This window comes from Symphalangus syndactylus, chromosome 9 (assembly GCF_028878055.3).
Source record: "Symphalangus syndactylus isolate Jambi chromosome 9, NHGRI_mSymSyn1-v2.1_pri, whole genome shotgun sequence".
Lineage (NCBI taxonomy): Eukaryota > Metazoa > Chordata > Mammalia > Primates > Hylobatidae > Symphalangus > Symphalangus syndactylus.
In genome coordinates, this window is record NC_072431.2 from 32,479,143 (window position 1) to 32,491,917 (window position 12,775).

Genomic DNA, 12,775 nt, shown 5'->3' on the forward strand with positions numbered 1-12,775 from the left:
TTAGGACCAGCACCGGCTTCCGGTTTGGGGGTGGATGTGCTGATATTTTCCATCCAAACTTCATTGGTATGTCTTTTGAAAGACCATCACAAGCTCCTCTTACAAACAGAGTGTATTTAAAGTTCATTACCGGCAACTCGAAAGACATTATCATATTGAAACTCTGTCATTGGAGTGGCTGGCTCACTTGCTAGCCCACTGCAGCATTATCGATTGTCTTAATTCTGCTTCCTAAGAACAGTATAAAAAATGCTGAAACAGGAGGATAAGACCTGAATGATGCCCTTCTTGAGTGTCTAGCCTGGGAGTCTCACTGAGCCCCAGCTCACTCTGGCCGAGGGAAAACGTGAGTGATGGCAGCTCTAGAACTTCAGAGCCTAAAGTGTGTGTTCATTCCCAAGCTTAGTGCATTTGTGTGTGGGGTAGGGGAGGACAGGGAGTACTGTGGTGAGGGAATTCAGGTAAAGTGGACAAGAAAGGCAGTTTTCAAAGCTTTTTAGCAGGGAAACAAAATTTTATACAGAATCCCACCATATCATATAAATACCAATCAAGTTGATCTGATTAAATGGGAGAAGGAGTGAGGAGGAAGCAGAGCCCTGCCCACTTAACCTCCTCCTCCTCACCCCCTGAGGTAGTCCCCTGCGGGCTCCCCACAAACTGCTTGAGCTATAAGGTTTGAAAGCCACTGGGCTTCATGACTGCTCCTGTCCCTTTCCATAGAGGACCCTAAGGTTCTGCAAAGGAGGCTGAACCAGGAGCCCCTGAGCATGTTGGGTCACCCACGGCAGTGCCCAAAACTGCCTATCCACTTGGGGATACCCTGGCACTGAGCCTGGGTTGAGCTGGGTAGGATTCCAAATGTATCATCTTTTCCATATCCCCATCTGTAAATCAGAAATGGAGAGAAGTATGTATGCTGTGGGTTGTGAGATAATTAAAGAGATCAAGTATAAGACACATTTAACACAGTGGCTGGTCTATGGGTTGTACTGAATAAATGGTCTCTCCTGTGATTTTATTTTTTCTAGCTTTTGTTCAAAATAATATGCTACATATTATGCCAGTAAGTGTTTTTGACATACTCACTTATGACTCCTCAAAAATAGCCTAACTTGATCTTCTTTAACGTTATGAGTGCCTTGAAGGCACAGACTCACTCATACATTAGTGCCTTCATTTACTCCGTGAGCATCTATTGAATGCCTACTCTGTGCCAAGCCCATGCTAGTCACGTGGGACACAGAGACCCTCAAGGAGTTCAGCCTCTAGGGAAGGAGACAGGCAAGTGAACAGAGAATTACAGTGCAGGGTGTAAGAGCTACAACAGATGCAAGCACTAATTCTGCACATAGAACTGAGGAACATTTTTTTGAGACTGGAGACTGGAGTTAAGGAATGCCCGCCACAGTGGGATGACTGGATCTTAAAGAATGTGTTGAATGGAGCCAGGCAATGAAGGTGATGAAACATCTACCAGGCAGGTGGTACAGCCTGTGCAAATGCAGGGACCCATGTGTGGTGGTGGTGATGCAGGAGTGTGAGTGGGGTGCAAGTGGGGTGGGATTGCAAATGGCTCAGTAAGGAGAGAGGCAGGGATCACGGGGAGATGGAAAGAGACAAAGTAAACAAGAAGGCAGAGCTCAGCTCTCAAAGGCCCTTTTATAAAATGATGAGGGCTAAATTTTATACTAAAGGTCATAGGAGTCTTTGAAGCATCTTAAACAGGGTCATGGCTACAGAGTGAAAGGTGCATTAAAGACAGGCACAGGGCCTCAGCTAGCCCACAAGTTCAGATAACTTTGCTTGGATTGGAAACGGGGTCCTCTAAAGGGGCACAGCTCTGTCAGAGTAAAAGGCTTAAGGGGTAAGAGTGGATTAGATTTCTGCCTCCATTCATCCCACTCAGCCATATGCCTTTGTACAGCATACAAACTCCACGGCTATAAGGCAGCACTTCAAGGCAGAATAGTTTAAGAGAGTTTTGCCAGAACCGTGGAAGAGGCCATAAAAAAAAAGAAAGCTGTGGATATCAAAGGGGTTTCAAAGAGAGAAATATGGTCTTGGTCATGAGTTGAGATGGACAGAATCATGGATATGGATGGTCCCAGGCATTGAGCTTGATTGGCTGGGCAGTGGTTCCCAGAAGGAGGACCAGCTTTGGAAAAGAGCAGATAAACCCTGTTTTGGACATATTGACTTTGTGGTTCCATGGGACCTTCTAGGTGGAAATGTCCAATATGCTGTGATATATATGGTTTGAAGTACAGTTTAGACATGTTCCTAGTACTGCACATTTGTAAATCATCAATATGCAAGAGAGCTAAAGCTGTGGGAGTTAAGGTCACCCAGGATAATGGTAGAGTAGAAGATGATTTTCCAAATATTTAATTTCAATTTTTTATTGCTTTGTTGACAGTGTCTGCAATGAATCATGGATTGAACAAGTGGCCAACTATACCTCCTTCTTTTATTCTTTTCTTTTTAATGTCCAGAGCAGCAGTTCTTGGCATTTGAAAACCTGATCCTAAACTCCTTTACAGAGGAACAATTGATTTTCCAGTCAAAGCCTGTTTAAACATTAGCTCTGAGGATGCAGGAAGCCAAACATTCACAAAGTGTTTCTGAGAATGTACCTTTGTCTCTTTAAATCTGATCTGTAATTGTATTAAAGTGAACCTGATAACTTTGGCATTAGGCATTGCAGGAGCTGCTATGTTTCTCTGGCTAAATCTGTTTGCTACTGCAAAAAAAGAAGCTGAAGTAGCTAATTGGATAAAAGAAGCTAAGCATGACCATGAATTGCAGAATATCCAGGCAAAAGAGTGTTTTAGTAACAACTGTACTTTTCTATCACCACCCAATTAGAATAAGCGCAAGAGGGCAGCTGAGTTTGGAAAGGAAACATTCTCTGGCCTGGCAGCTTGATTGTGGTGCTGCCTCTGGTATCCAAGTGCTAATACAGAACTCTGTCAAGCAGAATCACATTCCAGGAGCTCATAAGTAAGGGGTCTGGAAATGCACACCTCCAAGGACAATAAAGGCCTTCTTCTAATAATGTAGGTATAATAATTTTTAAATACCCTTAACTATCTTTCATTTATTTAAAAATTTTTTTTATGAAAATAGAGATAGGTTGTGCTATGTTGAGCAGGCTGGTCTCAAACTCCTGGCCTCAAACAATCCTCCCATCTTGGCCTCCCAAAATGCTAGGATTACAGGCATGAGCCACTGCACCCAGCCCATTTATTTATTTATCTATTTATTCAGTCTGCGAGTATTTACTGAATGCATTTTAGGTGGCAGGTACCCCTCATTCAAAACCGCATGTCCTCCTCCTTCACTGTATCTTAAATTATGCTGGCCACAGATTTGCCTTCATCATTGTCTGTCACAACCCTCAATGGAAATGCCTACTGAATATATTCCAAGACTACCATTTTACTTGTCTTATTGGGTTTCCCACTACTTGTCTGTAACCTTAAGTAACAAGATAGTTTCTTTTGAAGAGTAATGGCTTTCCAGGTATTTTTCTAATACAAGGGAAAGTCACCATTGGTTTCCACCTTTAAGAGGAAAATAAGGCCAAGGCTCATTTCTAGATAGCTGGTGGGAATCTGCCTTCTATCCAATGTATATCTAGAGGAGGAATTTCTGACTTCACAGAATGGGGAGAGTTAAGGCAAATGTAATCCCAGCCATGCTGTGACCATCCATCCTTGTTGATATGGTTTAATAACCATAACCAACATAATTGTTGACTCAGCTGAAACACACTAGGAAGAGGGAGTGACCTCAGCATCACATCACTGTGTGGGAGAGAAATGATCCAGCCCTGAGAAATGAAGTGGCCTATATCTTTGCCTGCTAATACACAGAAATGCTGTCTAAAAGTACACAATGTGCCACAAATTCATAGATTAATAGAATATTTGTGTCCATTAGAAAACAGTTCTCCCCAAATGCCATCTCTTTTAGTGTGGACAAGCATCCTTCAGGTTAACTACATGATCTAAAAGCTGAGCAAGGGGAGGAAACTTGAAAGCTCAAGATGAGGAAACACCGCAAATGTACATTTACCAGGAATCAATACAAAGCAACTTTAAAAATGGCTTCTTGGCTAAAGGGAAATAATTCAATTGTAAACGTTTAGCTTTAGAAAATGTTCAGAAAAGCACTTATTACATAAATGACCTAATATGTAGCACAATTTTTTTGATCTAGGTAAAATATTAGATCTGTTCTTTGTACCCATACTATACTGTTTTTATGCAGGAATGTGCTTGTAATTTTGCTAACCAGTAGACTCTTGAGGTGTTCAAATTCTAAATTCTTCTCTACAAGGATGTAAAGCTATGAGGGGAGATATCTTTAGCTACCCAAGTGTTTCTTCCCCACTGGACATATTTGTCACTCTAGAATAAGTGAATGGAGGGTTTCACACATTAATAGGTCCAGGGCAGATGGCAGCCCTAGGAAGAGACTTCAAGAAAACAAAAATAAGAAATGAAGGCTCTGACTGTATGAAGAAAGTGGATGTCAGTGGCAAAGTGGGGATATGGAGTGATCTAGAAAAAAGAAAAACAGTGAGACAGGCTTCAAGCAGAGACTCCCTCAGAGTTTTTCAGTTCACTGTTGAGTCTGTTTAGCAGCAAGCATCATCAATTGCCTGTCTTCTATCTTCACAGCTCTCTACCAGGCACTAATTTGGAACTCTCAGACACCAAATAATTAATGCCCAGATGACTACAACCCACGTTATATGCCTGGCTGATACATGCATAGATTCTTCCTGCTCTGCAGGCAGAAGGTGGCTTTCTAATCTGGGTAATGAGTTGAATTCATAGGATTCATATGAATAATGGGTCTTATTTTAAATCATTTCCTTTGGGACTGATAACAATATTTTCTTACAGAAGAAATTCCCTCTCGGATGGCACCTCCTGCTTTCTCTGTCATGGAACCAGAGCAATTTGGCTGTTAGGATAGAAGTTACTTCATATTTAAAATGTTTCTCTTTTTGACTCCTTTTGACAAATCTGGTTTTGTTCTTTATAAAAGTCTGTTTGAGCTCTCTCATATCTTTCTTTGGCCTCATTTATTTGGTGCTGATAAAGCTAATGTTTTCCTTTTGTCTTGACCTTGAAGGAAACCAAAATATTCCTCTCAAAAATGCTGGGGACTGTTGAGTTTAAAAAAGGTTAAAACAAAGGGACACACTCTGCCCCTCTCTCTGCCTTTCCCACCTAAAGACAGTCCAACACTTGCTTATCTGCTCAGAGATAGTGGTGCCAGAGGATCTAGAAGCAGACTTTACTCTTCCCATATATTTACCTTCCCACGTTTTCCTGCCTTTTGGAAGCCCAAAGATGCTATCTTCTTTGTCCCTATTAGGATTTCTGGCTCTTTGGTGAAATACTATTTAAGCATGACCCCTAAGCCACTGCCTTGAGAGAGAAATACTTTTGAACTAGGGCCTCTCCCATGTGATGGGTATAGCATGTGTTAATAAGTTTCTGCTCGTTTTTCTTTTGTTAATCTAACTTGTTTTCAGAAGAGTATCTCAACTAAGAACTTGAAAAGCGAGAGAAAAGAAATTATGTTTTCTCCCCTACAACCTACTAATTCAGGATGCAATCAATCCATGGCATCTTTGGTCTTATGGCACACATTCATTATTTTAAATTTGAAATGGTTTAAACAGTCTTCTGAAGGTCTCTTTAGAGTTGCTTATTACAGAGCTATCTGGAAGTAGGGAAAAGGCCTAAAAGGTCCCTTATAACCAGATTCACTCCTTGGGTTTTCTCATTTCAAGCAGGGCTTTCATAACTTTCTTGACTGAGTTAAATGTGCTCATTTTAGCACAGTGAACAGCTTTACACATGATCATACCTAGTATTAAGAAGACGATGCTGAAAATGGTGACTTTTCATTCATGCACCTGAAAGTAACTAAGGAAATCAAAAGGCCAGGCTCTAAGAGGTCAGCATACAATGATGAGTAAGACTGTCTCTGCCCTTCTAGGGGAGAGAAAAATGTAAACTAATAATTGCTGTCGGTGTGAAAAGTACAATAATGAGAGTATGCATCAGATCCAACAGTGGGCCCCAGGAGACGGTAATAAACCCAGTCTGAGGAATCAGAAGAGACTTGACTGAGCCTTCCTAAGCTGAATTACTTCCTGTTGTTTCTTGATTTTTATGGCATCCAGTTGATAAATGTGCAATAGGGGAGAATCATTCTTCAAGCAATCTCTTGTGTACCAAAATATAACACCACATTCTGGAAAGTAGGACAGCTTGTAATCACTCCTCCAGTCATATCACTTGCTGCAACTAAAGAGTAAGAACCATTTATTGCAAACGTGCATTTTGTACCTTTGCTGAAGAACAGATGTGACTTGTTTGCAGAAATTCTCTCCATTTTGAGAAAACTCCTTTAGGTTCTTGTATACTTTATTATACTGAAAAACAAGAACAGTAACAACAAAAAACAATGAACAGGAAGATTATGAGCAACTCCGAAGATAGAGCACCTATACATTCAGAAAACTACTATAAGCATGACTGTCATTATAAAGGATCATGCAGCTACAGGCATGCACACCTTTTGGATGAGTTCTTAAAATAAAGATGAAGTCTCTTCTGCCTGGATATGAAAGACCCTGGAGAACTTTTCAAAAATAAAGCTGATGTTTCTCCCCTTGGCCAAATGCGAACAATTCAGCAGTGGGGTGCATTTGGAGTCTGGTTTCCTGTCACCCCTATTGTTCCCAGGAAGGACAAAAAAATACATTCTGAAGGAAACCACATAACTGTTTTATGTCCCCTCCTGCACATATAAACTTCAAAATAATATTTCTGGGGCTCATGACAAACCATGAGCCATTAGAGTGAGCCTTTCTTGTCTGAGATATGAAACTGTCAGTAAATAACCTGGTAAGAAAACTTTGTCCTAGTCCTCTCTCTGTCTCATTTAATTCCAGTAAGAAAAATGTTATCATAATGAGTTGAACATTCTGGTTAAACCAAACCATTATAAATTTATTAATTACCCTTTATAATCATGTATATTTGAATTTATCCTGCGGACACAAGATTTCCTGTAAAAGTTTTTGTCATTTGATTTACAACTCCACAATGTCTTCCTGGAAACTATAAATGTAGACATTGATGACAATAGATTTTAAGTGCCCAAACAGAGAAGCTAAATGTCAATTGATTCTGCAGCTTTTTCTGACACAGAGCAAGTGAATTAGATGATGGAATATCCCAGACACACTCTCTCATAGTTTCCATCTGGGAGGTGCAACAGCAGATTGCATTTTTCAAAATGAGATTTTACATAAGAGGACCCAGATTCAGTATGGATTGAGGGCTGTGCTGTTCTTTGCTCATACAATGAGCCAGCCTATTCCAGTGTTCAAATATCGCCAGCATTCAGTTGCGCACCATATTGAGAAGGGAAAAAGGAAGGAAATTCACATTTACTGAGTGCCTCCTATTGCAGCAGGCACATTCACAAACACACACCCTCTCAGGGCCCAGAAAGCCATTCAGTCAACAAAGCACTTGGTATGTGGTGCTAGCAGAGTATCAAACTAAGGACATAGGGTGACAGGGGAGGAAAGACCTAAAGAAATGAGCTAATCCAGGTCCCTACCTTTGGGGATGGAACAAACCAACATCTAGGATACAGGAACAGTCTTACCATATCCATTTACCTTTATGCAGTAGTTTAACTTTCCTGTGAATTTAACACAGAAAGCTATGATAGGGACAGCATTAGGAGATATACCTAATGCTAAATGATGAGTTAATGGGTGCAGCACACCAACATGGCACATGGATACATATGTAACAAACCTGCACATTGTGCACATGTACCCTAAAACCTAAAGTATAATAATAAAAAAAAAGAAAGCTATGATAGGACTTGGTAGATGTATATTAATATTAGCAAACCACTTCCTTGAAACTGCTTGGGACACAAGGAGAGTAGTGAGGGTGCAAAGCTTTAATGAGGAAATTGTTAATTTCTAAAGCAGAGTTTGCAAAATCCTGTGGCTGCTGGCACCAGTCAGGCACCTGAATGAGTGAGGAGGAGGGTGGGGACCGTGAGCTGCTAGAACCATTCTGGCCCATCACTGCCACCTGGAATGTGGCCCAGGAAAGCCAGATCTCCCACTTTGTCCAAAAAAGCTGAAATCAGGATTTGCATCTGAAACATGATTTTTTTTTTAATGGTAGCAAACAATTCACAAATTAAAAAACTCTCTACGGTGTAAACAAAACACACGTGTAGTGAGGTTCCACTTTGTAGCCTCTCTCATGAAGGAGAAATAATCCTGTCAGAGTCATGAAAGTAAAATCACTATTTGGCAATCAAGCTTTCTAATTTTTATTTCCAATAAAACTAACTTGCCATATATGAATGGTCGATACTATTAAGGCCTCCTTCCTCCCCTTGCAGGCACACTGGCAAAGTTTAAGGGAGTATTTTCAAATTGTGAGAAGCCCTGCAGTAAAGAAACATGTTTAGCTTTTTTGTTTACTCCTATGTTACCTAAACATTTTCACTAGATTCCTCCCTAAGCCTTTTGTTTTCTTCTATAACACCTAATAGCATCCCATGAAACACACTTCAGTGTCATGAGAAGAAAATGCCTAAATGTTTAGTGGGGTACATGCTCCTGAAATAAGGTCATTTCTCAGCCTCCCTCACCCTTAGATGTATAACCATGTGACTGAAAGCGATCAGAAGAGATGTGAGGGAAGGTTTTGTATGAGGTTTCAGTAAAGGCTTGTTTGCCCTCTTTTCTTCCTTCTGGACTTGAAAATGAAGGCCAAAGCCATAAAGTGGTATTGAGATTGGACATAATGCATTAAAGTCATAGAGTGGAAAGAGAAAAACAGCCTGGGTCCCTGATGGCTGTGAAGGACACCACACGAGCCGTCAACTCTCTACTTTTGGATTTATTTTATGTGTAAGAAAAATACAATGTTGTTTTTTAAAGACATATGTATTTGGGGTTTTTCTAATATGCAGCTGAACATAATTCTAACTCATACAGGGTCTTTTTGCTTTGAATTATGAAAATTTTTATGTTTCACACATAATGATACAGAAAATAATGATACGCATTATGTACTCACTACCTAAGTTATAGAGATAGTAATACTTTGCTTCTGCTCTCTCTTTAAACAACTATTTTTTTCTTTTCATAATTTATTTGGCTATTCTGAGGCATTTGTTCTAACATATGAACATTTGTCTAATTACATTTCTTTTTAAATCCCCGTTGGGATCCTAATTGGAATTGTATTACATACATATATCAATTTGGGAAAATTGACTTTTTAATGGTGGTTAGACTTTCTATCCAAGGACATAGTAAGTTTTTGCATTTGTTCAAATTTTATTTTATCTTCAATAAAATTTGATGATTTTCTTTATAGGTCCTATGGCTTTCTTATTTGATGTATTTAGAAATATCTCACAGTATTAAGCTGTGGATCTTTATGTATTGTCTTATTGACTTCTCTCCAGCCCACAGCAAAGCAGAAACAAAGACTCAACAAAAAGCCATGGGGCCGTGTGCAAGAGAGAAAGACCTGGATGCATGCTTACGGAGTAAATTCTTCTGCTCTCAAACACACTATAAAGCTGGGGCTGAGGATGGGAGAAAAGAAAGCAGAGAGATGGATTCGAGGGATTTAGAGTGGGAAGGAGAAAAAGAACCCCCATTAGGGGAAGCAGGAGTGAAAGGAAGGGACTCTGAGATGAAATGTCCTAAGGGAAAGGCCCCTACCAGTTCACCATCACTAGAGGATAGTCTGCACATAGAAGTTACCTATAGGAGAGAATAAGGGACCCTGGACATCAAGTGTGGGATGGGGGCATGTAGAGAAAACTCTGCTCGTAACCAATGTGGAAATGAGTAGAACCAGTTGAGAATTTTTCTATGCGCTTGTGTTACAGGGGCTGCTGCATTTCCTAAACTTATCAAGACATCAAAACTCCCTAAGACACATTTTTAAATACTGTCTCAAGGGAACTAGTTTTAGGAGGCTAGGCCATCCTGAAAGTTTATAAGCCAGTGATTGAAAACTCAATTGCCTTCAGTGGCAGTGGTGAAGCCTGTGGCAAAGGCATTCACATTCGACCTCTTAAAGTAAGGGGCTGCTGGAACAAAGCACAGTCTATGGCTTCCATTGACCCTTGGGCTACCAGGTCTAGACTTTGGAAGATGATTTTCTGTCATTTCATAGACCAGTACTTTCTAACTTTTTTCCCCAAAATGGTGCACATAGCAAATATTTGTACTGGAAGAGTGTGGTAAATGGACAAAATTGTTCCAGGAAGAGGGAACTGGCCCATGGCTTTGCCTCGTACCTTGCTCCCAGCCATACTCTGCTAATTCAAGGGTGCAGAGGATTTGTGTCTCAGGTACACCTGTAACCCACCCTCAAACCTCAAACTCCAGTATGCCCAGGCACACGCAAGTTGAGAAGGTCTTCATACTTGTTGTTAATTTAGCGATCAGATAAGAGATGTGCTTATAACAGCAATGGAGAGAATCTTTACCTTTGATCCTATATACTATGCACCAAAAATTCCCCAAGAAACCTTGATCCAGATTGAGATAAAGGTGACATCAATAAATAAAAGATTTGCTAAGAATATTTTCATTATCCCAGCATAAACCCTTATTTAGAATTAATGATTCTGTACTTTTCATTACGTATCATTTACTCAGACTTGGAGACAAAAACTGTGAAAAGCAGACCCACTTAAATGCTACAGCAGACTTCCAGAGACCATATAGTTCTCTCTCTCTGTGTGTGTGTGTGTGTGTGTGTTCAGAAAATCTTGGAACATACCTGCTTTGTGGGGGTGAAATCACTTGACTTTAGTTTTAGTTGTCTCACTCCTACCTCACCACACTCCCACCCACCAGAGAGGACTCTGAAAGGGTTCCATGGAGCACAGTTTGTGAGCCACCAAAGTCTAATTCCCTTATTTACAGTTAAGGCCCAAAGAAATAAGGATAACCTAATTAGTTAGAGACAGAGATGTGATTAGAAATGTTAGGTATGAAAATCAATTAGAGAATCCATCAGAAACAAATACATTTATAAATGGCTAATCTGTATAATCCCACTAAGTTTACTCCAAGTTATAGTAGCCTTTAAGTGTTATGTGCAATACAGCTGTCTTCTTAACGTCATTAACCAGCACAAGAAGGGCTTGCTGAGAAGAAGGGCAGTCAGGTGGAAGGCAATTTTGGTGTTCTTTTCCTACCCATTGAGCTTTTAAATATCCTAACCCCCTATCAAATATTCATTCCAGAGAATAATCTACTATTGATTCTACATCTCCATATGAATTTATATTAATATGCTGCTTCTCCTGGGGATCATTAATTATTAGGAAAAAAACATTATGAGATTTTTCTCCCCTGATAAAGGGATTTCAGTCTGGTAGTGGAATACCTGGGATCTTCCCGAGCCCCTAAAAAAATAATAACCCCTTCTCAAATAGACAACTGGTCTACACAGACATTTCCCATTCAGCCATTAGGAAAATGTTTCTTCCCAGCACTTGTAAGCAAATTCTGTTGATAAATATAGCCATTACAAAAAACATTTAGTAATCCAGCAAATCAGCACATGAAATGTTTAGACAGGTGACCTGTAAAGATTATAAAGTGCCTATATCAAGCTTGGCCTACTTGCTCTTTCTGCTTGAAAGATTAAGAGGGTTAAATTTAGTTCTAGAAAAAGTTATAGAAAAATTTATTTTTATTGATGCTAGTACAGAAGAATTTTTTTTGATTAGTGATGATCCTCACAGTGTTAAAGAAACCATGATATTCCACTGAAATTTAACACAATGAACTTTGCTGGATGCCTTTACTATGCCAGGCATTGTGCTACTGATACCATGTGAGTTCTGATTCACTGGGGGCGATGTTTCAAAGCACTGCCCCTCTCTGAAGGGATTCCATGTACTTGTTCACCATCTGTGTAGTATATGGAATCCCTGTGGCAGACTGTCATAGATTATGGGATATGGAACATTAAAGAGCATAGTCTACCCCATCCTTTCCTCCTTTTACTTTACAAATGAGGAAACAGAGGTCCAAGAAATGTGGAATGGCATGTTACACATCTCACTGATGCACACTGGGGAGGCTGTGGGCCACAGGACACCCATGCCATATGCAGCCTCCTTCTGTATTTTTGCAGTGAGTCAGATTCTCCCAGGAGCTACGGACCATGGCACCGACACTATCTGAGTTAGTGACAGTCATTGTCTGGTATCCAGGCTAAGCCACCAAGATGGGAAGCTCAGGTTGGCCTCTGAGCCAGGTTACCAACCTGAGGAGCAGCCTGGTGCCATTTCAATGGCCGATGACATGAGGGAAGGGGCTGACTGTGTGGAGCCCAGAAGACTTGCTTTGACAGACCGCTTCCTGGATACTGTATGAGTGTGTAAAAAGCAAAAATTTGGCTAGAGCTTGTTACTTGTCCTTGATTTCTATGTGATTGATAGGAAGGTGCTATTAATACTTTCTTATGATTGGATTCTTTCCTTTGGAGATAATTGGATCCTACTTCCTCGCCTTTCTTGCACATGGATTTGAAGAAGAGTTCCCTAGACATATTTTTAGGTTTAAGAGCTAAACCTAAACCTTCATAGGCAATGAAGCATCAAGGCCCAGAGCCAATTCTTTTCCTTGTCAAAAACAGAACTTTAAAGATATCTTAAA

The 12,775-nt window shown here is 40.2% G+C and overlaps 1 protein-coding gene across 2 annotated transcripts in view; it reads right to left on the reverse strand.

The window, feature by feature from the left end:
• Window positions 1-12,775, reverse strand: part of NOSTRIN (nitric oxide synthase trafficking) — a 63,662-nt gene that overhangs the window by 47,886 nt on the left and 3,001 nt on the right. For both annotated transcript variants that reach the window (XM_055291890.2, XM_055291889.2), the window contains exon 2: window positions 6,378-6,463. In XM_055291890.2, the coding sequence (XP_055147865.1) occupies window positions 6,378-6,463 (86 nt within the window). The remainder of the gene's footprint in view (window positions 1-6,377; window positions 6,464-12,775) is intronic.